Raw genomic sequence first — 25,252 nt, forward strand, 5'->3', positions numbered from 1 at the left:
CCCAAAATCGATCTCGACATATCCTCAGTTAACCCTTGTTACAGCTGTTTTTGCCACTTGACATTAGAATGACCCTGTCTCAAAAAAAAAAAAAAAAAAAAAAAAAAAAAAAAACTACCATACAACTGAGCAGTTGCTGGGCATTTATCGCAGAAAGAGAAAACCTGTGCTCACATAAAAATGTGTATATAGATGCTTATAGCAGCTTTACTCATAATAGAGCAAAACTGGAAACAATTCAGATGTCTGTCATCAGGTGAATGGTTCAGCCATGGCAGTCACACTGTTTCCATTCTCCCTGGTGACTCTGTCCCACTTCCCTCTCTCTACTCAGCCTCCAACACCTGGGAGCCTCCCTCAGTCTCATTCTCAGGTCAGGTGATAACCTTGCTTTCTAACTCAAGGAGAAAAAAAAAAAAATCAAAGCAATTTGGAGTCCGTCCAAGGCTCGGACTGCCGAATCTAGCCACCTACCAGCACCTGTTCCTGTAGCGAGATAATGCCTTCTTTCATGCTGCTACAAACCTTCGTACTCCTACCCAAAGTGAATCCCTCTGATTGTTGAATTGGATTCCATGGAGTCCAATTCAGTAATAAAAAGAAACAAACTATTGATACACATAGCAATCTCCAGAGAATTATGCCAAGTGAACAAAGCCAATCTCAAAATGTTATGTACTCTATGGTGCCATTTATTGAGCATTCTTGAAATGACAACATGATAGAAATGGAGAACAGATTAGTGGTTGTCAGGGTCTAAGAAGGGCATGGGGGCAGGAAGGAAGTAGGCATGGCTATAAAAGGGCAATGTGGGCCAGGCACAGTGACTCACGCCTGTAATCCCAGCACTTTGGGAAGCCAAGGTGGGTGGATCACGAGGTCAAGAAATCGAGACCATCCTGGCCACCATGGTGAAACCCCAGTCTCTACTAAAAATTCAAAAATTAGCCAGGCATGGTGGTGCGCACCTGTAGTTCTAGGTACTCAGGAGGCTGAGGCAGGAGAATGGCTTGAACCCAGGAGTCAGAGATTGCACTGAGCCAAGATTGCACCACTGCACTGCACTCCAGCCTGGTGACAGAGTGAGACTCTATCTAAAAAAAAAAAAAAAAAAAAAGGGGGGGTCAACGTGAGGGATTCTTATAGCAACTAAAAAAAAATTTTGACATGACTGTATCCGTGTCCATATCCTGTTGTTACCCTTGCAAGATGTTACCCTTGGAAACTGGATACAGGCATCTCTCTGCATTTTCTCTTACATCTGCATGTGAATATACAATTATCTCAAAATAATGTTACTTTTTTTAAAAAAAGAAAAATGCCCTGATGTAAGTATACATATCACTTACACAGTATTCTTGCCAAAAAAAAAAAAAAAAACAGAGTAATGCAAATTAAAAACAAACTGAGATACCCTTTCCCATCTATCAGATTGGCATAAATCCACAAACTTAACAACATCTTCCGCTGGCAAGACCTTAGGAATATAGGTACTCTCATAAACTGCTAGTGAGAATGCAGTAAGATAGCTCTATGAGTTTATAAATAAAGGAGAATTCAGCAATATCTAGCAAAATTACATATACATCTACCCTTGAACCAGTGTCCACTGCTAGGAAACTATCCCAAAGGCAAACCAGCAAAAGTACAAAAAGATGCACGCCTAAGGCTATTCATTGTAGCTCTCTGTGATAGCAAAAAAGTAGGAATAATCCACATGCCCATTAAGAAGGAACTGGTTGTAAAAAGCAAATAACAACGATCTCCATATACTGCAGTGGGGTTATCTCTACGATGGATTTTTTTTTTTAGTGGAAAATAAAGGTGCAGAACATATATATTTGCCTATATACATACACGTACATATAAATATAACAGAAGGAGAAACAAAAACTAATGGAAATGGTTACCTATGGGAGAGAGAGAAAACAGGGCAGAAAGGATGAAGATGGAAATGAGACCTTTCGAAATGTACCTGGTTTTATAGTTCGGCATTGGAATTCTTTCAGTGTTTTCCATAATTATTGCTATGGTTTGAATGTGCCCCTTCCAAAACAGGTGTTGCCAATGTGATTGCATTAAGAGGTGGGGCTTTAAGAGGTGGGCTGGCCTACAGGGTTCCTCCCTCGTGAATCGAATTAGGTGTCCTTATAAAAGGAGCTGGCAGAAGGCGGGCTTCTCTTGCTATCCCACCTTGTGAGGATGCGGCCCTCATCCAACTCCGAGTGCCGGTGCCTTCATCTTGGACGTCCAGCATGCAGAACTGTGAGAATTAGATTTCTGTTCTTGATAAATTACCCTGTTTGTGATATTCTATTATAGCAGCACAAAACAGACTAAAGCAATTACAAAACAATTTACGTCAACTTTTTTTTTTTTTTTTTTGAGATGGAGTTTCGCTCTTGTTGCCCAGGCTGGAGTACAACGGCACAATCTTGGCTCACTGCGACCTCCACCTCCCGGGGTCAAGTGATTCTCCTGCCTCAGCCTCCCAAGTAGCTGGGGTTACAGGCACCCGGCTAATTTTTGTATCTTTAGTAGAGACGGGGGCGGTTTCACCATCCTGGCCAGGCTGGTCTAGAACTCCTGACCTCAGGTGATACACTCTCCTAGGCCTCCCAAAGTGCTGGGATTACAGGCGTGAGCCACCGCGCCTGGCCTGTCAACATTTTAAAAAGCAATCCCTAAAAGTAGGGAAAGAGAGGAGAGGAGAAGAATTGGAGCTAACAAGTTTGGACAGTTTTTAAGGTAATTTTGCTCAAAAGCAGGAAACAGCTGGGGCAATAGTTCATGAGGCCAATATAAGTTGTTGGGTTTTTTTTTAAGACAGAAAAAATAGCATGCAGGAATGATGTACTTAATCTGAGCTACCAAACAACTAGAGGGATTCACTTTGGGTAGGAGTAGGAAGATTTGTAGCAGCATGAGAGAAGGCATCGTCGCTCTACAGGTACAGGTGCTGGTAGGAGCTAGATTTGATGGTCAGAGTCATGGAAGGACTCTAAATTGCTCTGATACTCTCCTTGAGTTAGAAAGCAAGGTTATCACCTGGCCTGAGAATGAGACTGAGGGAGGCTCCCAGGTGTTGGAGGTTGAGTAGAGAGAGGGAAGTGGGAGTCACCTGGGAGAGTGGAAACAGTATGATTGCCAGGCAGTGTGAAGGCAGGCCGCCCGAGCTTCATGATCGTGAATTTAAGCAGAGCCATAGTCATCGTGGTTATATGATTTTTCTCTAACCGTGTCCAACAGCGTGTGTGAGAAACTCTTGCTTGCTCATGTATGCAAGGAGGCATGTTCAAGAATGTTATTGCCAGCCGGACGTGGTGGCTTATGCCTGTAATCCCAGCACTTCGGGAGGTCAAGGTGGGCAGATGACCTGAGGTCAGGAGTTCAAGACCAGCCTGGCCAACATGGTGAAACCTCGTTTCTACTAAAAATACAAAAATTAGCCAGACGTGGTGGCATGTGCTTGTAATCCCAGCTACTTGGGAGGCTGAGGCAGGAGAATCACTTGAACCCAGGAGGTGGAGATTGCAGTGAGCCAAGATCGCGCCATTGCACTCCAGCCTGGGCAACAGAGCAAAAACTCCATCTCAAAAAAAGAATGTTATCACCCACCTTCTGAACTCTTTTATCTCTGCCAATGAGAGTTAAAGAACACAAAGGAGAATATTACGCTTAGTACGGAATTTTCCATTTAAACTGGAGGTTGCAAACTTTTTTGGTGAAAAATCAGACCCTGGCGATGACCTTAAGCAGTAGATGTAAATAGCTCCACAAGCTTAGTGTTCCAACAATGGAACACTAGGCATAAATGGGTTAATGAACTTCTCAGTGTTGACCCAACTAGTGGACTTAATTTGAAATGTGGGACACCATAATGTGTTGTGAGCAGGCTCCAGAGCAAAAGGGCTACTGCAGAATTCTTAGTGTCCTTAAAAAACTGGATAGGAATTTTTAATTTGTGTTTTCCTAATTATCACATAAGTACGTGTAATGATGGTTTTATAGACTTGTAGCCATAACTATCACCTATAAATTGTGTATTGGCTTCCAAATAGATGGCGTTTTGGACAGAGATGCCCATTATGAAAGAAATGGAAATAATTCTCATTTGTACGAGAGACCCGAGAAGACAAAAAGAGGCGTTGCAATAGCAAGAGACAAAATGCCCTCAGGTAATGCATTCCTCCTCTAGTAACCTTAAAAATCCATGGAATCAGTTTCTGCTAAAGGAATGCACGAGACTGAATTAATGCTGAAATGTATTATAGCATGTGCCCAATATTCGTTGCATTCTATTCTGTCTGATCTTAATATGGCAATCTTTGCCTTCATTTTATATATGTGTTTTCTTGATACGCCCTTGGCCATCTTCTTTTCATATATTCCCAAATAAAAGACAAGGTTTTATTCCCAAAAAATTTTTCATCAACAAAGAGAAAGTCGTCTTAAAGTTCTTGCAAAGTCTTTCAAATCATGGTGTTAATACTTGTTTATTTAATCTTGAAAACCAAGTACTATTTGGGAAGGACGCATTAGCCTGAAATGATAGCAATCAATATCAGTGGATGGCTGGTTATAGAGATCAACGGAAAGAAAGAAGTAAAACAGATCAATTTAAAGTGGATCTCGTGATCATTCCTCGGGGTATGACCTCACAGTGCAAGTGTTAGACGTTCTGGTCAACAAACCCTTTAAATAACACTTAGCAATTTAGAAAGTTTTATTTAGAGACATGAATATATATTTGAAGAACAAATGTAAAATCCAACTTTGCTCAATCCTTTGTAAAAGGGGACTTGTGAGTTGTAGGAAAATGTTTAGTGATAGCATTAGGTGGAAGTAAAGATGATGTATTTTGGAAAACTGTTAGATCCAAAAGTTGTTCTGATGATAATTAATGCAATGATGTTAAAGACGCATTTGAAATGTTTAAGCTGTGTCATGAAATGTGAGTTTCGTGAGAGCAATGCTTCCAATATTACTTTACATAACATGTGGCTTAAATGTCATAGTAAAACTAAATTACTGAATTAAATAGACATTTGACTATTTCACCTACATCCTTTAAGTTTATATTGTCAAGCTTGCCCCAGAAATGCTTTTTAAAATCTCCTCATTGGGAAAAATGCAGACTGCCTTATTGTGGGGCAATTTACCTAACAAGCAATATGCCTAAATTTATGTACATAGAGTCTTTTATAAAGTTTGTGGGCTGGATCTCCCCTGAGCAGACGTTGGCTCACACCTGTAATCCCAGCACTTTGGAAGGCTGAGTTGGAAGGACTGCTTGAGGCCAGGAGTTCGAGTCCAACCTGGGCAACATACTGGGTCTCTGTCTCTACAAAAACTTTTAAAAATTAAAATTAAAAAAATTAGGTTTGCCGGTGCATGCCTGTAGTCTCAGCTACTCAGGAGGCTGAGGCAGGAGGATAGTTTAAACCCAGAGTTAGAGGCTGTTAAAGCCATAATCAAGTCACCGCACTCCAGGCAGCCTTTTTAAGTCTCTATCAGATTGTTTGTAAAAGTTTTTTATAATTCAAAAATTTTCTTAGTGTGTATCTAGGTTACTTGTCACTCATTGTGCCTAGAACATGACGCTACATATACACATCTTTCTTGAATCAAGAATATCCTACATATGTATCACTTCTATTTCATTTGTTCTGATTCTGTCCTTAAGAAATATCAGGTATCTGTGTGCCGTATTGCTACTTCCTGTCATCTGTATCTTTCCTGTACTCTCTTTAAATGAAAAGAATGGTTTCATGTTGATCACCCTTTCTGTTGTTAGAGGAGGGCACCTTACATTTATCTTCCATATCAGGGACTAATTTTTCCACATCTGCTCAGTATTCCCTCCCAGGTGGATTTTAATTTTTCTGCAGCATTTTTTTTTGTCATCTTGAAATCCTTTGATATGGTTATTTTTCTTTTAATGTACCTCATTCTGGCTCATGTTAGCTTCAAATGGTTTATCCTTACGATTTTGTTTGGTTCCCTCTACCTTTCTCCATCATCACGGTGGCTGTGGTTGACTCGGTTTCTTGCCATGTCTTCTCATAAGACTTTCAGAATCAAGTGATTCCTGGCCAAGAAATCAAAGCAAAATCATCTGATTCCCCAGTGGATGATAAAATCACATACAACTGATATAATCAGGTACAACTCCAGGAGGAGACACTGGAGAAGAGGCATGCTGGGTCTGTAAGGAATTGCACGTTAAGATGGCACATGTATTTATGCTGTCTCAATCAAGGTCATCTCTGTATCAATCACTGTCACCTCACCATTTCAAAAACCATTTTATTGGGAAAATGGTTTTTCTCTTTGTTTCTATGCTCTTCACTCGTAAGCTGATGCAGTAATAAATATGTGAGACCTTTTATTTGGGGAAATAACCTTTTTCGTTCCTATTAAGGATGTATTTACAGCTTTCTGAACCTTTTTTCTGGATTTTGCTGTTGATAATTTTCAGGGCTGTGCTTTTCTTGGAGTCCTCTGGATTCCATTCCCAGGTTCTTGAGTCATCATCATAGGTTCCCTTTTGTCTTTCCTTCCTTATCTTTATTTTTTTGGGGGGGGGAGGGCGGGGACGGTGTGGAATCTAGCTCTGTCACCCAGGGTAGAGTGCAGTGGCACGATCTTGGCTCACTGCAACCTCTGCCTCCCAGGTTCAAACAATTCTCCTGCCTCAGCCTCCCAAGTAGCTGGGATTATATGCACCTGCCACCATGCCAGCTAATTATTATGTTTTCAGTAGAGACGGGATTTTACCACATTGCCCAGGCTGGTCTCAAACTCCTGACCTCAAGTGATCTGCCTGCCTCATCCTCCCAAAGTGCTGGGATTACAGACATGAGTCACCATGCCCGGCCTTGGTTTTCTATGTAAAACAGTTTGCATTATTTTTTAGCCATGAATAAGAAGTCCTCAAGTAAAACAAATATTTCTGTCTTAGGCTTTTACTTGAACTTAGTCTGCTTTCTTTTTTCTATAGGACCTGGTGCTCTTTCAGCCACATGTCACCATCCTCTTCCTGCTCATCTCGTAAGTACTTCCCCTGACAACATACATTGTGAAATGTTGATCTCTTTGTCTTACCTGGTAGATCTGGTCAGAGCTCGATCTTCTAGAGTGTTCTGAATATAGTTTTCTAATAAGGAAAATAAAGTACTTACGTGCAGGAAAAAAATTGGGTTTAATAGGTGCTTCAAGGATTTATTTTTATTTTTTATTTTTTTTATTTTTTTTGAGACAGGGTCTCACTCTGTCACCCAGGCTGGAGTGCAGTGGTGTGATCTTGGCTCACTGCAACCTCTACCTCCTGGGTTCAAGTAATTTTCCTGCCTCAGCCTCCCAAGTAGTTGGGATTACAGGCCTGTGCCATCACACCTGGCTAATTTTTGCATTTTTAGTAGAGACGGGGTTTTGCTATGTTGGCCAGGCTGGTCTCAAAATCCTGACCTCAAGCAATCCACCTGCCTCAGTCTCCCAAAGTCCTGGGATTACAGGTGCGAGCCACCATCTCCAAACTCGTTACAGGAATTTCTAAAGCCTATCTTTCTGGCTTTCATGCTGATGTAATTATCATGTATTTGTTGGTTGGGTGTTTATTCCCTGCTTTGTTCCAAAAAGGACTTGTGGCATCTTACAAAAATACAACGCAATAAAATGTAAACATCAAACAGAAAGGGAAAGGAAAATAAAGGTAGAAACTGTCTACACATTCTATAAAGTTTCACCTTCAAGAAATCTCTCAGCATTCTTGCCCTTGTGTCCTATGTAGAAACCCTTCAGTTGATGCCTAAACACAGATACGCATTTGTTTGACTCAATGCTTACTGCAAAAATAAGTGTTTCTAACGGTATAAAAGAACAGCGGCCAGGCATGGCGGCTCACGCCCATAACCCCAGCACTTTGGAAGGCCGACGCAGGCAGATCACCTGAGGTCCGGAGTTCGAGACCAGCCTGGCCAACATGGTGAAATCTCGTCTCTACTAAAAATACAAAAATTAGCCAGGCGTGGTGGTGCATGCCTGTTATCCCAGCTACACAGGAGGCCGAGGCAGGAGAATCGCTTGAACCCGGGAGGTGGAGTTTGCAGTGGGCCAAGATTGTGCCATTGTACTCCAGGTTGGGTGACAGAGTGAGACTCCGTCTCAAAAAAAAAAAAAAAAAACTCGGGATGAAGTAAAAAAAATCCCTCACGTCAGTATTCCCCAAGCTGTGTTCTGCAGAGCAACAACCACTAGCCCTTGAAATTGAAAGGGTTAAAAATATGCCACTCTGGTATATTGATGATTTCAGTTAAAGGCATTTGAAAAACAGCAGGTGCAAAAACAGCACTTTGACCTTGGTACTGTTTCTTAAAAACAGGAGATAAAATTCCCGTGTAGAATATGCAACACTCTTATCCTCCAGGAGCAGAAGCAAGACCCGGAGAAATCTGCACAGACCTTGTTAAGATAACATTATCTTTTAAGCCTCCCCACATAATTTTGCTTCTTCACAACTAACTGCTCTTTGTCCAAATCAGCACAGGAGAGACGGACTCTAACTTCTACTTCAGGTCTTCATTTTCTTATGAGGACTCCTGTGCCACGTAAAACTTGGACTCAATGAATGGGTGTGCTTTTCTCCTATTTAACTTATATCAGTTTAATTCTCAGGCCCAGCTGGAGCCCTAAGAGAATGGAGGTGGAGTTTTCCACCCCTATAATATGTTACCAGAAGAGAAGAAAACAAAGGCTTTTGACTATAGGACTTTACAGTCTTTCACAGGTCCCAAATCTAACCCCTTCTCACTATTGTCACCATGATCACCACACGGTCCAAGTCACCATCTCCCATCTGAACTTTCACATTTGCCGGCTGGGTGCAGTGGCTTATGCCTGTAGTCCTCGCACTTTGAGAGGCCAAGGTGGGTAGACCACTTGAGGCCAGGATTTCAAGGCCAGCCAGGCCAACAGGGTGAAACCGCGTCTCTACTAAAAATACGAAAATTAGCAGGGTGTGATAGCGGGCGCCCATAATCTCAGTTACTTGGGAGGCCGAGGCAGAAGAATTGCTTGAACCTGGGAGGTAGAGGTTGCGGTGAGCCAAGATCACACCACTGAACTCCAGCCTGGGTGACAGAAGAAGACACCATCTCAAAAAAAAAAAGAAAAAATGAACGTTTACATTTTGCCTCCTACTGATGGGCTTCTACTCTTGCCCCTTTTTCTGACCCTTCTCAACGGAATGATTGATAATTTAAAACACAGAAGGATCCGTTAAAACAGAAGTGAAATCATGCCACTGTTCTGCAAAACCTTTTGTCTTCCTGCCTCATTAAAAGTAACATCTGCACCAGGCACGGTGGCTCATGCCTGTAATCCCAGCACTTTGGGAGGCCAAGGCAGGTGAATCATTTAAGCTAGGAGTTCGAGACCAGCCTGGGCAACATAGTGAAATCCTGTCTGTAAAAAAGTGAAAAAAGGCTGGGCGCAGTGGCTCATGCCTGTAATCCCAGCACTTTGGGAGGCTGAGGCAGCAGATCTTTAAAGGTTAGGAGTTTGAGACCAGCCTGGGCAACATGGTGAAACCCTGTCTCTACTAAAAATACAAAAATTATCCAGGTGTGGTGGTGTATTCCTGTAGTCCCAGTCACTCAGGAGGCTGAGCCAGGAGAATTGCTTGAACCAGCGGGGAGGAGGCTGCAGTGAGCCGAGATGGCACCACTGCACTCCAGCCTGGGTAACAGAGTGAGACTCCATCTCACAAAAAGGTAGCCAGGCATGGTGGTGTGTGCCTGTAGTCCCAGCTACTTGGGAGGCTGAGGCAGGAGGATCACTTGAATCCAGGAAGTCAAGGCTGCAGGGAGCCATGATTGTGCCACTGCACTCCAGCCCAGAAAACAGAGTGACACCCAGTCTCAAGAAATTCTCTCCTTACCATTGAACATCCTCCATGATATCCACTTTCTCTCTGCTTAGCCTTATTTTCTTCTTCAGAGCACTTATTTAATACATGACATAATATATCTTCCTGCCTCCACTGCTAACACAGGCTCAACAAGGGCAGGAACTTGTTTCCTTTTGCTCATTGCCATATTCAGTTCTCCAGAACATCCTCAGCGGCTTGTAGATGTGTAACAATTTGTTGAATGATTGACAATAAATACTCTAACATAAATCATGAATCTTAATGTGCAGCTTTCTCAAAATTTCAAAATTCAAAATTTCAAAATTCTGAGCACAGAATTTTTTTTTTTTTTGAGACGGAGTCGCGCTCTGCCGCCCAGGCTGGAGTGCAATGGTGGGATCTCAGCTCACTGCAAGCTCCGCCTCCGCCTCCTGGGTTTACGCCATTCTCCTGCCTCAGCCTCCCGAGTAGCTGGGACTACAGGTGCCCGCCACCTCGCCCGGCTAGTTTTCTGTATTTTTTAGTAGAGACGGGGTTTCACCGGGTTAGCCAGGATGGTCTTGATCTCCTGACCTCGTGATCCGCCCGTCTCGGCCTCCCAAAGTGCTGGGATTACAGGCTTGAGCCACCGTACCCGGCCAGAATTTTTGAACAGAAATGCTTATTAGTATCTCATAGGACAGAGTTTCAGAGCATTTGGGGAAATGCTGCCTTAATTATTAAATGGTAAAATCAGATTCAGCCTTTTCCTTTACTTATTTTTATCTTTTAGTCCAAGACCCTGTGTCATCCCATCAGCCCGTTTCCTTCAGTACTACAAAATATCACATCACAGGTAACAGCCACATCTGAAGCCAGCAGCCAGCCTCTCCCTGTGATAACACAGCTCACCATGCCTGTGTCTGTCACACGTGCTGGGCAATCTCTGGCAGAAACAACTTCAAGCCCAAAGGAAGCAGCTCATGTGAATACCGTCACCTCTCATCTACAAGTGTCATTGCAGAATGCATCTGGTCAGGTAAACGTGGGAAATTCAAGTCACAACTAGGTAGCTTTGTGACCCCAAAAAAGTACTTTGTGTACCATTTGCCTCCCTGCAGAACTGCACCTAAGAATGTCTGACAGATCAGCATATATGCCAATCCAAAGAAAAACTAAACAAGTCCGTGGAAATGGCCAATTTGACGGCATATACACAGCCCAGCGTTTCCCTAATGATGCTATTTAATGCTCTTATAGTTAATGCTTCAGATGGGGAAGAGGTTTTGTTCACCTACCCTGCTTTTTCAGCAGCAGCAAACTTCTAGACAATTCCTCCTACTCACTGTCCTCTCTTTTTGCCTTGTTTCCTTCCTCCCAAAAACATAGACAACAATGCAGCCAGACTCAGTGAGTTGCGCCTGTAATCCCAGGGTTTGGGAGGCCAAGGTGAGAGGATCACTTGAGCCCGGGAGTTTGAGACCAGCCTGGGTAACATAGTGAGACCTTGTCTCTACTAAAGTTCAAAAAAATTAGCTGGGCACAGTGACTCACGCCTGTAATCCCAGCACTTTGGGAGGCCGAAGTGGAGGATCACATAAGCCCAGGGGTTTGAGACCAGCTTAGGCAGCGTTATGAGACCTTGTCTCTATTAAAATTCAAAAAAATTAGCCAGGTGTGGTGGTGTGTACCTGTAGTCCCAGCTACTTGGGGGGGCTGAGGTGGGAGGGTCGCTTGAGCCTGGGACGTCCAGACTGCCGTGAACCGTGATTGTGCCACTGTACTGTAGGCTGAGCAACAAAGCAAAACTCACCCAAAAAAAGGCAAAACCCCTTTGACAGTATTGACTGAAGAAAATAATCCTGCTTCCCCCACGCTTTTTTTTCCCCTAAATTCAAGCGAGCCCTGTTTATATGCAGTTGAACATTTCCCTGCTGAAACATAGTCCTGTTCACTCTGGATGGTAATGGAAATTCGGTGTTCTACTGGGGGAGAAACTGACCTACAGGAGTTTAAGCAAAGAGTTGTTTTTGGCTGGGCGCGGTGGCTCAAGCCTGTAATCCCAGCACTTTGGGAGGCCGAGACGGGCGGATCACGAGGTCAGGAGATCAAGACCATCCTGGCTAACACGGTGAAACCCCATCTCTACTAAAAAAAAAAAAAAATTAGCCGGGCGAGGTGGCGGGCGCCTGTAGTCCCAGTTACTCGGGAGGCTGAGGCAGGAGAATGGCGTGAACCCGGGGGGGCAGAGCTTGCAGTGAGCCGAGATCGTGCCACTGCACTCCAGCCTGGGGCACAGAGCAAGACTCCGTCTCAAAAAAAAAAAAAAAAAGAGTTGTTTTTTTGTTTTTTTTTTTCTTAAATAGAAATCCTGAAGTATAGAATATCCAAAAGAATCTATAATAAATTATTAGAAATATTAAGAGAATTTAGCAATGTTCAGCATTTAATCGCGATTTCTTGAATGTGTGATTGAATTAGGCTGTGAGTGAGCTGTTCTCCAGAAATGGACCACGGGGTTGGCATTAACGGTGATCGCCTGAGGGTTGGACTTCAAGGACAAGTGCAGTGGCCGCTTGCTCAGTTTGTTTCTTGGGAGAGGGAGGTTTTCTGCTTCTCACCTCCTGTTATGAGTCATTTTAAGTCATTATCTCTTGAATATCAATTCTTGTTTGTTTTTTGAGACAGATTCCCGCTCTGTCACCCAGGCTGGAGTGCAGTGGCGCAATCTCGGCTCACTGCAACCTCCACCTCCTGGGTTCAAGAGATTCTCCTGCCTCTGCCTCCCAAGTAGCTGGGACTACAGGCGTCTATCACCACGCCTGGTTAATTTTTGTATTTTTAGTAGAGACAGGGTTTTGCTATGTAGGCCGGGCTGCTCTTGAACTCCTGACCTCAAATGATCTGCCTGCCTTGGCCTCCCAAAGTGCAGGGATTACAGGCATGAGCCACCACACCCAGCCTTAAATATGAACATTTGAATGGAGGTAAACACGCACAGAGGGAAACCTGACAGGAAAACATACTTCTGAATAGGAAAGTTTGGTTTTGGCTTTTTGATTTCCAAGTTTCCCTCATCTTTGCTCATGGCCTTAAGACTTAAAATTACTGCTATAAATCTTATTTCCAGACTCATTTGCCCTTGGAGCAATCATTGTCTAACCTCGTTATTCATTTTCTCGATCGTATGGAAGTAGAAATAAATTCTGTCCAGTCACAGAAAAGCTTCTGAAAGTAATCACTGTTTCAGAGAGCTGTGATTCATAGAGTTTATAATGTTATCCAAGGTCAACTTTGATTAAAACAATCTCCCCGACTACTACAGTACAGTAATCTTGTAGAAGTAATTTTGACAACTTCTTTGTTCCCGATAGGTCATAGATGAGATAGCAGGGAACTTCAGCAGAGCAGTTCATGGTTTGCAAGCTCATAACAAACTACAGGAAGCTTGTGAGTTCCTCCAGAAACTAACAGCCTTAACCCCAAGATTTTTTAAGCCAGCTCAGGTAAGCGGAGGGTGACTGGGAGGGAAGAAGGTAGGAGAGAGGGAAACATGGAAAACAGAAAAAGAATCTGAGGCTGGGTGCGGTGGCTCATGCCTGTAATCCCAGCACTGTGGAAGGTCGAGGCGGGCGGATCACATGAGACCAGGAGTTCGAGACCTGACTGGGCAACATGGCAAAACCTGTCTCTACTGAAAAAAACAAAAATTAGCTGGGCTTGGTGGTGGGTGCCTGTAATCTCAGCTACTTGGGAGGCTGAGGCACAATAATTGCTTGGACCCAGGAGACAGAGGCAGTGAGCCAAGATCACGCCACTGCGCTCCAGCCTGGATGACTGAGAGACTGTGTCTCCAGAAAAAGAAAAGAAAAAGAGAATCTGGAGATTGTGCCTTATGCCAAGCTTAGCATTATAAAGACTATATTTAAATTTTAGCAAGCATATTTGTACCTTTAAATCTGGAAAGTTATGAATTAAATTGATCAGTAGTGACATTGTTGGATATACTGTGTTTATGTTCGTTTGTTCATTAATCAGCTTACTGCCTTGCTGATGTATTTGTTAGAAGTCTGGGCATTCAGTGGGACACGGTGGCTCCAACCTGTAATCCCAGCACCTTGGGAGGCTGAAGCAGGCGGATAGCTTGAGCCCAAGAGTTCAAAACCAGCCTGGGCAACATGGTGAAACCCCGTCTCTACCAAAAATACAAAACTTAACCGGGTGTGGTGGTGCGCACCTGTAGTTGCAGCTACTTGGGAGGTGAGATGGGATGATGGTTTGAGCCCAGAAGGTGGAGATTGCAGCGAGCCAAGACTCTACCACTGCACTCCAGCCTGGGTGACAGAGCCACACTCTGTCTCAAGTTAAAAAGACAAAAAACTCAGCATTGGTCTTTTCTTCATTCCTTTTTTTAGTCTGGTAGTGTTAATTGGATATTTGGTCTACTTACCACTCAAAAACAATTATCAGTTCGTCAAAATAACATGAAATATGAATCCTCCCTTATAGGTTATATGAAATAATATATTCTCCTTCCCTGTCAAATTGTAACTTTTTTAATAAAATGCATTTGAAATGTATAAAGAATATTAAGCTGCTAATAAGAAGTATGCAAATTTTAAGCAATCATGTGCTAGGTGTGTGGCTCATGCCTGTAATCCAAACACGTTGGGAGGCCAAGACAGGAGGGTGTCTTGGGGCCAGGTGTTTGAGACCAGCCTGAGCAACATAGTGAGCCCCCTCCTCTACAAAAAAAATTTTAAAAATTAGGCGTGGTGGTGCACACCTCTGTCCTAGCTACTGGGGAGGCTGAGGAAGGAGGATCGCTTGAGCCCAGGAGTTCAAGGCTGCAGGGAGCCATGATTGTACCACTGCACTCCAGCCTGGGCAACAGAGCAAGACTGCATCTCTTACAATTTTAAAAAGCAATCATAGGCTGAGCATGGTGGCCCACACCTGTAATCGCAGCACTTTGGGAGGCCAAGATGGGAAGATCACCTGAGGTCAGGAGTTCGAGAGACCAGCTTGACCAACATGGAGAAACCCTGTCTCTGCTAAAAATACAAAATTAGCCAGGCATGGTGGCTCATGCCTGTAGTCCCAGCTGCTCAGGAGGCTGAGGCAGAAGAATTGCTTGAACCCGGGAGGTGGAGGTTGCAGTGAGCCGATTGCATTCCAGCCTGGGCAACAGGAGTGAAACTCTGTCTTCAAAAATAAAAAGAAAAAAGAAAAAATCATAAACAAGGATGTATGTTTGCTTTCTAATACTCCCAGGTTAATCTCATCAATTCCCTTATTTACCTGAGTGAGGAGTTACTCAGGATCCCATTTCTGAACAGCAGCAGTCTGGACTTCAAAGTTCCTGCAACTGTCTGCCCCTTTAATTCCTTCAACGATGTCACCAAAGCTGGAGAAGGAAGTTGGCTGGAATCCAAGCGTGATACTGAGCAGGTAGGTGCCAGATCTGCAGGTGGCCAGATCTGCTTAGAAGCATTTTAATCTTGACAGGTCCAGGTATCACAGCCTCTCCCCAGACCTTTAAAGAGAATCTTGCTGAAGTATGTGCTGCAGAAAAACCACTCTGCCAAGCCTTCTCTGTGGTCTCCCTCCCCACCTACCAGTGAGCCAATACTCCCTAGTGCTGTTATCAAGTGAAAAGGACTTAGGGGCTGGACCCGGTGGCTAATGCCTGTAATCCCAACACTTTGGGAGGCCAAGACAGGCAGATCACCTAAGGTCGGGAGTTCGAGACCAGCCTGGCCAACATGGCGAAACTGCATCTCTACTAAAAATACAAAAATTAGCCAGGCGTGGTGGCACATGCCTGTAATCCTAGCTATTCAGGAGGCTGAGGCAGGAGAATCACTTGAACCCAGGAGGCAGAGATTGCAGTGAACCGAGATTGTGCCACTATACTCCAGCCTGGGCAACAGAGTGAGACTCCATCAAAAAAAAAAAAAAGGAATTTAGGAAAGTGTTGGCATAAGGCAAATACTCATAGGTTATATTTGCTATTCACATGAAAAGATGCTTAACTTCATTGGTCATTAGGGAAATGCAAGTCAAAACCAAAATGAGATGCTGCTTCACACCCAAAAAGACAGAAAATAACAAGTATTGGCAAGGATGCAGAGAACTTGCAACCCTATCCATTGTTCAATTGTAAAATGATGCAGCCGCTTTGGAAAACCATTTGGCAGTTGCTTAAAATGTAAAAAATAGAATTACCATGTAACCTAGCAATTCTACTCCTAGCATCTACCCAAGAGAGTTGAAAACATATGTCCATACAAACACTCGTACACTCATCTTTGTAGCAGCATGGTTTAGTAGCTAAATAGCCAAAAAGTGGAGATAACCCACACATCTACGATCTGACAGATGGCTAAGTAGAATCTGGTCTGTTCATACAATGGAATATTATTCAGCAACATAAAGGGATGAAGTCCTGGTATGTGCTCCAACATGAGCTTTGAAAACATTATGCCAGGTGAAAGAAGCTGTCACAAAAGACTGTATGTTGTGATTCATTTATATGAAGTGTCCTGAAGAGGTAAATCTATAGACACAGAAAGTAGACTCGTGATTGCCTAGAGCTAGAGGGACTAGGGATGGGGAAATGGGGAGTGACTGTTAATGGGTACCAGGTTTATTTTATTTTGAGAGTCTCGCTCTGTTGCCTAGGCTGGAGTGCTGTGGCGTGATCTGGGCTCACTGCAACCTCTGCCTCCCAGGTTCAAGCTATTCTCCCACCTCAGCCTCCCGAGTAGCTGAGACTACAGGCGCACACCACGATGCCTGTCTAATTTTTTGTACTTTTAGTAGAGACAAGGTTTCACAATGTCGGCCAGGTAGGTCTCAAACTTTTGACCTCAAGTGATCCACCTGCCTTAGCCTCCCAAAGTGCTGGGATTACAGGTGTGAGCCACCGCACCCAGCCACCAGGGAGGTGGATCACCTGAGGTCAGGAGTATTTATTTTAGGGAGGATGAATCCTCCCTAAATTAGATTGTGGTGATGGTTGCACAACGCTGTGAATATACTAAAAAACATTAAATTATATACTCTGAGTGGATGAAGTGTATGTGTGAAAGTTATCTCAATAAAGCTGTCATTTAAAAACTCTAGCATGAGCAGATCTGGGGCAATTATATGATGGGGCAAAGGCATATTTCCTTGGCAGGCCCTCTTAGTTTGGTTCAAAGGACGGTAAGTCTTTAGCTAGGCTGCAAGTACTTTCTGTGAGAGTCCGAGGCCCTCTCTAAGGAATACCACCCTTCATTACGTCACTGTGAAAATTCCCTTTCCAGTCTTCTCCAAAACAGTTTACTACGATAAGACACTGAGGTTTTACAGGTCACACGCTGTCTTCCTCTCCATGCAGGTAGAAGACATCCTGGAAATGTCCTTGGCGGAGCTTGGGAATATCGGGGAAGCATTTCTAGAGCAGGACCAGTTCCCCGAGTCTTCAGTGACTTTGACCTCCTCTGTTGCTACTCTGCTGCTGAGCAGGTTAATGAGAGGAAGGAACAGGGAGAGTTTCACGGTGTTTTTCACTTTCAGAGGACATAAAAAATTGACTTCCGTTTTAACTTTTCTCGTTAGACAAAACACATCCACCTTACCACTGAGCTCTTACACTCTGGGTCACCCAGCCCCTGTGAGACTGGGCTTTCCGTCGGCTTTGGCTTTGAAGGAGCTCTTGAATCAACACCCAGGAGTTAATGTCCAAGTGAGTGTGAAATTGATCGTGGTCAGAATGCAAGTGGGATCTGATGGCCATGGAGGCATTTGGGTGAAAGTAATGTACCATGAAATGTAAGTTGAACAGACCAGATCAGATGAGAGAGTTGATGTGGCGTTCGTTTTTATTTTACACTGGCAGGGATAGAGGCCTCTTAAAAGTGATCCACTGTAGAAGTTGGGAGCATTAAGCAGATTTCTGGATTTAACTAAATTTCTGTTCTGTGATTTGGATTGATCTCAACTCTGCAGTTTGTTTTTTTTTGTTGCTGTGTTGTTGTTGTTGTTTTCGAGATGGAGTCTCAATCTGTCACCCAGGCTGGAGTGCAGTAGCGTGATCTCGGCTCACTGTAACCTCTACCTCCTGGGTTCAAGCAATTCCCCTCCCTCAGCCTCCCAAGTAGCTGGGATTATAGGCGCCCGCCACCATGCCTGGCTAATTTTTGTATAGAGACGGGGTTTCGCCACATTGGCCAGACTGATCTCGAACTATGGACCTCAGGTGATTCGCCTGCCTAAGCCTCCCATAGTGCTGGGATTACAGGTGTGAGCCACCATGCCCGGCCTCTGCACTATTTCCAAAAGCTGGGACTATCAAAATAATTGTTGACTCAGTATACCAACCCAGTTATATCAGTATATTGTATTTCTTTCAGCAGTTACCTGACAAATAAAAGTAGCATTGTTGCCTTATCCTGAAGAGCAGAAGAGTTACTTCCTAGTAAAATAGAATCCTCTAGATATAAAGATTAAAAATAATTCTGAGGGTCCCAAGTATAATTCATCTTTAATTTACTATTTCTCATAGAGGCTATAATGGGGAATGTTATTTCATTTGTGGTATTAGTAGGGGGCACATCCCAACGTTTACTTTAATATATGATATCCAGCTGGGCATGGTGGCTCAAGCCTGTAATCTCAACACTTTGGGAGGCCAACGCGAGTGGATCACCTGAGGTCAGGAGTTCGAGGCCAGCCTGGCCAACATAGCGAAACCCTGTCTCTTCTAAAAATACAAAAATTAGCCAGGCGTGGCGGTATGCACCTGTAATCCCAGCTACTTGGGAGGCTGAGGCAGGAGAATTGCTTGAACCTGGGAGATGGAGGTTACAGTGAGCCAAGGTCATGCCACTGCACTCCACCGTGGTTGACGGAGCATGAGTTTCTCAAAAAAAAAAAAATAATAATATATATATATATATGTGTGTGTATGCACACACACGTATATACATACTATATATATGATATATCTTTCTATTGGAGTCATTTAAAAATATTTCGGCAATGGGTAAAACTGGACTTTTCCTTGTCTCTAGGTAACAGGACTAGCTTTCAATCCCTTCAAGGATTTGGACCACAGAAACGTTGTTGGAAGCATTGGAAGTGTGTTACTAAGCGCTAATCGCAAATTGCTCCAAGTCCATGATTTAGTGGAGGACATTGAGGTAGGAACTGATTCTTAGGGAATAAAATAGAAGAGAATGGGATATTCTGGAACAGGATCGAAGGATGCAACAACTTAAAGGGAATCATGTTAGACCGATGACTGTGCCATTGTTTTGTTATTAACATATTAGGAACTTTTACAAAGAGGTACACCTTACCCTTAGAAAAAGTGTTTTAGAGGGCCGGGTGCATTGACTTACACCTGTAATCCCAGCACTTTGGGAGGCAGGCAGATCACTTGAGGTCAGGAGTTCGAGACCAGCCTGGTCAACATGATGAAACACCGTCTCTACTAAAAATACAAAAATTAACCCAGTATGGTGGTGGGCGCAGTTATCCCAGCTAATCTGGAGCCTGAGGCATAATAGCTTGAATCCAGGAGGTGAAGTTTGCAGTGAGCTGAGATTGTGCCACTGCACTCCAGCCTGGGCGATAGAGTAAGACTTAGTCTCAAAAATAATAAGAATAAGAAGTGTTTTAGGTCTTGGACTATGTACTTACCCTTAACCCCAGCAGTATTAGCTACTAACATCCAATGGAGAAGACCTGGCTGGGCACAGTGGCTCATGCCTATAATCCTAGCATTTTGGGAGACTGAAGCGGGAGGATTGCTTAAGACCAGGAGTTCAAGACCAACCTGGCCAACATAGCAAGACCCTATCTCAGAAAAAAGGAGGAAGACCTAGGAAGTTTCCTTACCTTATCAATATAAAGTATTTTGAAAGGCATCAATGGATGGACCATTATAATGATTAACTGTCTCTTATTCTAGATCATGCTCTGGAGAAACGTTAGCATGGAAACCCATCCCACCAGCTTCAACATGAGCACAGATCAGCTTACAATCACAGTGAACATCACCTCCTTGGAGAAATCCCTGATAGTGAGCATAGATCCTGACAGTCCCCTTTTAATGACGCTCTACCTGGGGTTCCAGTATCAGCCTAACTGCACTCACTTCCACCTAAACATCACCCTTCCGAAGGATAAGGTGTGGCAAAAAGGTAAAACCCAATCAGCTGTCAGAAACTTGCTTTGATCTTGTTTTGCCTAGGATGGAGTGCAGTGGCACCATCATTGTTCACTGCAGCCTCAAAATGTCAAGCTCGAGGGATCCTCCTGCCTTAGCCTCTTGAGTAGCTGGGACTACAAGTGCACACCACCACGTCTGGCTAACTTTTTTCTTTTAATTTTGTAGGCTGGGCGCGGTGGCTCACACCTGTAATCCCAGCACTTTGGGAGGCTGAGGCGGGTAGATCACGAGGTCAGGAGATCAAGACCCTCCTATCCTGGCTAACACGGTGAAATCCCGTCTTTACTAAAAATGCAAAAAAATTAGCCAGGCGTGGTGGCAGGCGCCTGTAGTCCTAGCTACTTGGGAGGCTGAGGCAGGAGAATGGCATGAACCCGGGAGGCATTGCTTGCAGGCTGAGATCCGGCCACTGCACTCCAGCCTGGGTGACAGAGCGAGACTTCGTCTCAAACTCAAAAAAAAAAAAAAAAAAATTTGTAGAGAAAGGGTCTTGCCATATTGCCCAGGCTGGTCTTGAACTCCTGGCCTCAAATATTCTTTGTCTCAGCCTCCCAATGTGCTGGGATTACAGGCATGAGCTACTGTACCTGGCCACATTTTTTTCTTTTTTAAAAAAATTTTTATTTTCAGATAATTGTAGATTCGCATGCAGTTACAAGAAATAACAGAGGCAGGCCAAGCACAGTGGCTCACACCTATAATTCCAGCACTTTGGGAGGCCAAGGCAAGTGGATCACCTGAGGTCAGGAGTTTGAGACCATCCTGGCCAACATGGTGAAACCCCATCTCTACTAAAAATACAAAAAATTAGCTGGGTGGGCATGGTCGTGGGCACCTTTAATCCCAGCTACTTGGGAGGCAGACGCAGAGTTGCTTAAACCTGAGAGGTGGAGGTTGCAGTGAGCAGAGATCAGACTATTGCACTCCAGCCTGGGTTGCAGAGCAAGACTTGGTCTCCAAAAAATAGAGAGACAGCCTAGGCACTCAGTGGCTCCTGCCTGTAATCACACTGTAATCCTAGCACTTTGGGAGGCTGAGGTGGGTGGATCACCTGAGGTCAGGAGTTTGAGACTAGGCTGACCAACATGGTGAAACCTCACCTCTACTAAAACTACAAAAATTAGCTGGTCATGGTGGTGGGCATCTGTAATCCCAGCTACTCGGGAGGCTGAGGCACAAGAATCGCTTGAACCCGGGAGGCAGAGGTTGCAGTGAGCTGAGATCGCACCACTGCACTCCAGCTTGGGTGACAGAGACTCTACCTCAAAAAAAAAAAAAAAAAAAGAACAGAGACAGCTTGTATACCTCTCATCCAGTTTCTCTGAATGGCAGTATCTTGCATAACTATAGTATATCACAACCAGAAAATAACATTAATACAATCACTGATTTTATTCCGATTTCACCAGGTTTACAAGCACATTTCTGTATGTGTGTGTATTGAGTTCTGTGTGATTTTGCCACATGTGTAGACACATGTGACAATGAAATGCATTTTTTAAAAGATTATGGGATGGATAAGGATATGTACGTGAGGAAGCAGATTTAGTAAGACGTTAATTGTAGAATCTAGTTAATGGTTATATGGTTATTCCCTGTAAAATTCTTTCTGTATTGTTGAAGATTTTCATAACAAAATGTTGAGACCCACAGCAGAAGTAGCGTTCACAGCACCATGGGTTACATGTACTTCACATTTATATATTACAGATGACTATATATGAAATATGTTGTATGTATTTCAACTTTATTTCTAATCTAAGATTTGAGGAAGATGGTCCTGATGATATCTCAGTAAGTCTTTGTATAACACCAGAATGACTGTATTGTAGTTTAGAAAAGTTAAGAATTTCTGAGACATAACATTAAAGTTAAAAATGTCTAGCCTGGTGTAGTGGCTCACCCCTGTAATGCCAGCACTTTGAGAGGCCACGGCAGGAGGATCTCTTAAGTCCAGGAGTTTAAGACTAGCCTGGGCAACATAGCGAGACTCTGTCTCTATCAAAAAAAAAAAAAAAATTTAGTCGGGTATGGTGGCGTGCATCTGTAGTCCTAGCTACTTGGGAGGTTGAGGCAAGAGGATCGCTGGAGCCAAGGAATTCAAACCTGCAGTGAGTTTTGACGATACGACCGCACTCCAGCCTGGGTGACAGAGCAAGGCACTGTCTCTAAAAACTAAAAGTTCCTGATAGATAGAAATAGCGCCCAGATACACTGGATCAAAAACATGTTCTGTGGGTATCGACTTTAGACATTTTACCGAAAAGTCTTAAGAGCTACACTTCTGTATTTGTTTTTACGTTGGGAAAAATCTGAATGGAGAAAGCACGCGACAGTCTCCCGTCATAACCACCTTCCATATTGAGAGAACTTGATCTGGCTCTCCCATGAGCCCTGCTCACACAGGAACAATCACTTTTAAGTTCTTGCTAATTTTAGGCAAAGTCCCTGAGGCAGCCATGCTCACTACCGGGCTGCCCACTACAGAGTTTGCGTGAATTACCAACGGGCCCTTTCCCAATTCCAGAGGGGTACTCAGTTTTGTTTTTGTTTGTTTTGAGACGGAGTCTCACTCTGTCGCCCGGGCTGGAGTGCAGTGGCGCATTGCCGGCTCACTGCAGCCTCCGCCTCCTGGGTTCAAGCAATTCCCATCCCTCAGCCTCCCAAGCAGTTGGGACTGCAGGCACGTGCACCACCGTGCCTGGCAAATTTTTTGTATTTTCAGTAGAGACAGGGTTTTGCCATGTTGGCCAAGCTAGGTCTCGAACTCCTGGGCTCAAATAATCCTCCTGCCTTAACCTCCCAAAGTGCTTGGATTATAGGCATGAGCCACTGTGCCTGGCCATGCACTCAGTTTCTCTTGCTGATCTTGGCAATGATGTCATTGAGAGCTGGAAGGGACCTTCGAGAGCCTTTGTTTGACAGACAGGACTGTTTGAAAGATGAGAAAGCTTGAGGCCCAGAGAGACTCGGTGACTCGCCTTAGCCCCTACCAGGCCCGACCTCAGGTCCCTGGCGTGCAGTCCTGGGCTTTGTTCCTGAAGCCACCCTGTTCCTATCTTTGCTTCACCCTGGGGTTTCATTCGTTACCTTAGTCTTCTATCTGCTAACTTAGGTGTGTGATCATTTCATTTTTCTAAACCTCATAATGCATTCTAAATCGTTAGGCCTAAATGTTCACATGCCAAAATAATATAATTCTTTTTTTGAAACAAAGTCTCACTCTGTTGCCCAGGCTAGAGTATAGTGCTGTGATTTCAGCTCACTGCAACTCCCACCTCCCAGGTTCAAGCAATTTTCCTGCCTCAGCCTCCTGAGTAGCTGGGATTACAGGCTCACATCACCACACCCCACTAATTTTTGTGTTTTTAGTAGAGATGGGGTTTCACCATGTTCACCAGGCTGGTCTTGAACTTCTGACCTCAAGTGATCTGCCTGCCTTGGCTTCCCAAAGTGCTGGGATTATAGGCATGAGCCACCATACCCAGCCAAAAGAAAATAGTTCTTTACTGGAATGGCAGTAATCCAGAGCCGGGGATTGTATCACTGGTCATTTTCTTTCCAATCATTTGTGACTCTAGGTTTATCATGATCTCATCCGCAAAATATTAATAGATGCTTTAGAAGAGAGGTTCTAATGGTGTTTTTGTTCTGTTTGATCTACAAGTAAGCACTCTTCTTTGTTCTAAGATGAGGAGTACACGTGGGTGCTGACTCCTGAGCATCTACAGCACGGGACTGGCACCTACTGTATAAGAGCTGTGCTGAGTGAGAGCCAGAAGGGTGCTCAGCAGACGCCCAGCTTGGTCTCGGTCATCACGGCCGTCACTCAGTGTTATTACTGGGAGAGCCACAACCAGACATGGAGCAGCAGCGGATGCCAAGTAAGAAACTGAGCCGCTTCTTGGGTCTCTCTCCTGCCGTCGCCGCTGTTAAACCCAATGCATCTCATTTGGGGCAGCCCAGAAAGAAAAATAGGAGGTTTCAAATAACTCTGCCTTGGCCAAAGGAGGAGGAGGATTGTGTGTGGTGGGCAGGGCGAGTGTGGCTCTTCCAAGCAGGGGCAGCTTTGTGTTTTATCTTTGTAATTTCTTTCTCAAACACAGTCCAGGGTGGATCTGACAGTTGTGGATAAAATAAAACAGCATGTGGAAGCCATAAAATTCTATAAGTATTAAATATGTTGTGGGTGGGTAAAATGAAACCTCCTGCTAAACAAAAGAGAACTTTCGTAGCTCAAGAAATACGTTCTCAGATTCTTGTACATTCCAGGCCAGGTGAGGACAGGTTGTCACTTTTGTAATGATCACCTTGTTCCTGGTGTCCAACTGCTTTAAACCAGCACTATTACGTTTGTACACTCGTGAGATCCTGCCTGATGAAAGTCCTGGTTCGGTTGCTAAAATAATGTGATACAAGGTCTTGCAGATCATGAAGTTGTTCTAGAAAGAGCTGAGAAAGTACCATCTAGATTGGGAAGAGAAGGAAAGAGAGTTGGTTTTGTTTTTTTTTTTGAGATGGGATCTCATTCTGTCCCTCAGGCTGGAGTGCAGGGACGTGATCACGGCTTACTGCAGCCTCAACCTCCTGGGGTCAAAAGATCCTCCTGCCTCAGCCCCTCAAGTAGTGGAGACCACAGGCATTTGCCACTACGCCTGGCTAATGTTTTAGATTTTTGGACAGACAGGGTCTTGCCATGTTGCCCATGCTGGTCTTGAACTTCTGGGCTCAAGCAATCCTCCCACCTGCACTTTGGGAGGCCAGAAAGAGGATTATTATTATTATTATTATTATTATTACTACTATTATTTTAGATGGAGTTTTGCTCTTGTTGCCCAGGCTGGAGTGCGATGGCACGATCTCGGCTCACCACAACATCCACCCCGCTGGGCTCAAACAATTCTCCTGCCTCAGCCTCCCCAGTAGCTGGGATTACAGGCATGCACCACCATGCCCAGCTAATTATTGTATTTTTTTTATTATACTTTAAGTTCTAGGGTACATGTGCACAACGTGCAGATTTGTTACATATGTATACATGTGTCATGTTGGTGTGCTGCACCCATTAACTCGTCATTTACATTAGGTATATCTCCTAATGCTATCCCTCCCCACTCCCCCCTCCCCACAATAGGCCCTGG

The 25,252-nt window shown here is 44.0% G+C and overlaps 1 protein-coding gene across 1 annotated transcript in view; it reads left to right on the plus strand.

Annotated features, from left to right (window-relative positions):
- Positions 1 to 25,252, plus strand: part of PKD1L3 (polycystic kidney disease 1-like 3) — a 116,138-nt gene that overhangs the window by 2,510 nt on the left and 88,376 nt on the right. Inside the window, 10 exon segments of the mRNA XM_011976817.1 lie at positions 4,062 to 4,178; positions 7,004 to 7,053; positions 10,683 to 10,928; positions 13,264 to 13,395; positions 15,164 to 15,340; positions 17,274 to 17,401; positions 17,495 to 17,621; positions 18,949 to 19,077; positions 19,851 to 20,082; positions 23,802 to 23,995. Coding sequence (XP_011832207.1) covers positions 4,062 to 4,178; positions 7,004 to 7,053; positions 10,683 to 10,928; positions 13,264 to 13,395; positions 15,164 to 15,340; positions 17,274 to 17,401; positions 17,495 to 17,621; positions 18,949 to 19,077; positions 19,851 to 20,082; positions 23,802 to 23,995 — 1,532 coding nt within the window.

This window comes from Mandrillus leucophaeus, unplaced genomic scaffold, assembly GCF_000951045.1.
Source record: "Mandrillus leucophaeus isolate KB7577 unplaced genomic scaffold, Mleu.le_1.0 Scaffold17, whole genome shotgun sequence".
Classification (NCBI taxonomy): Eukaryota; Metazoa; Chordata; class Mammalia; order Primates; family Cercopithecidae; genus Mandrillus; species Mandrillus leucophaeus.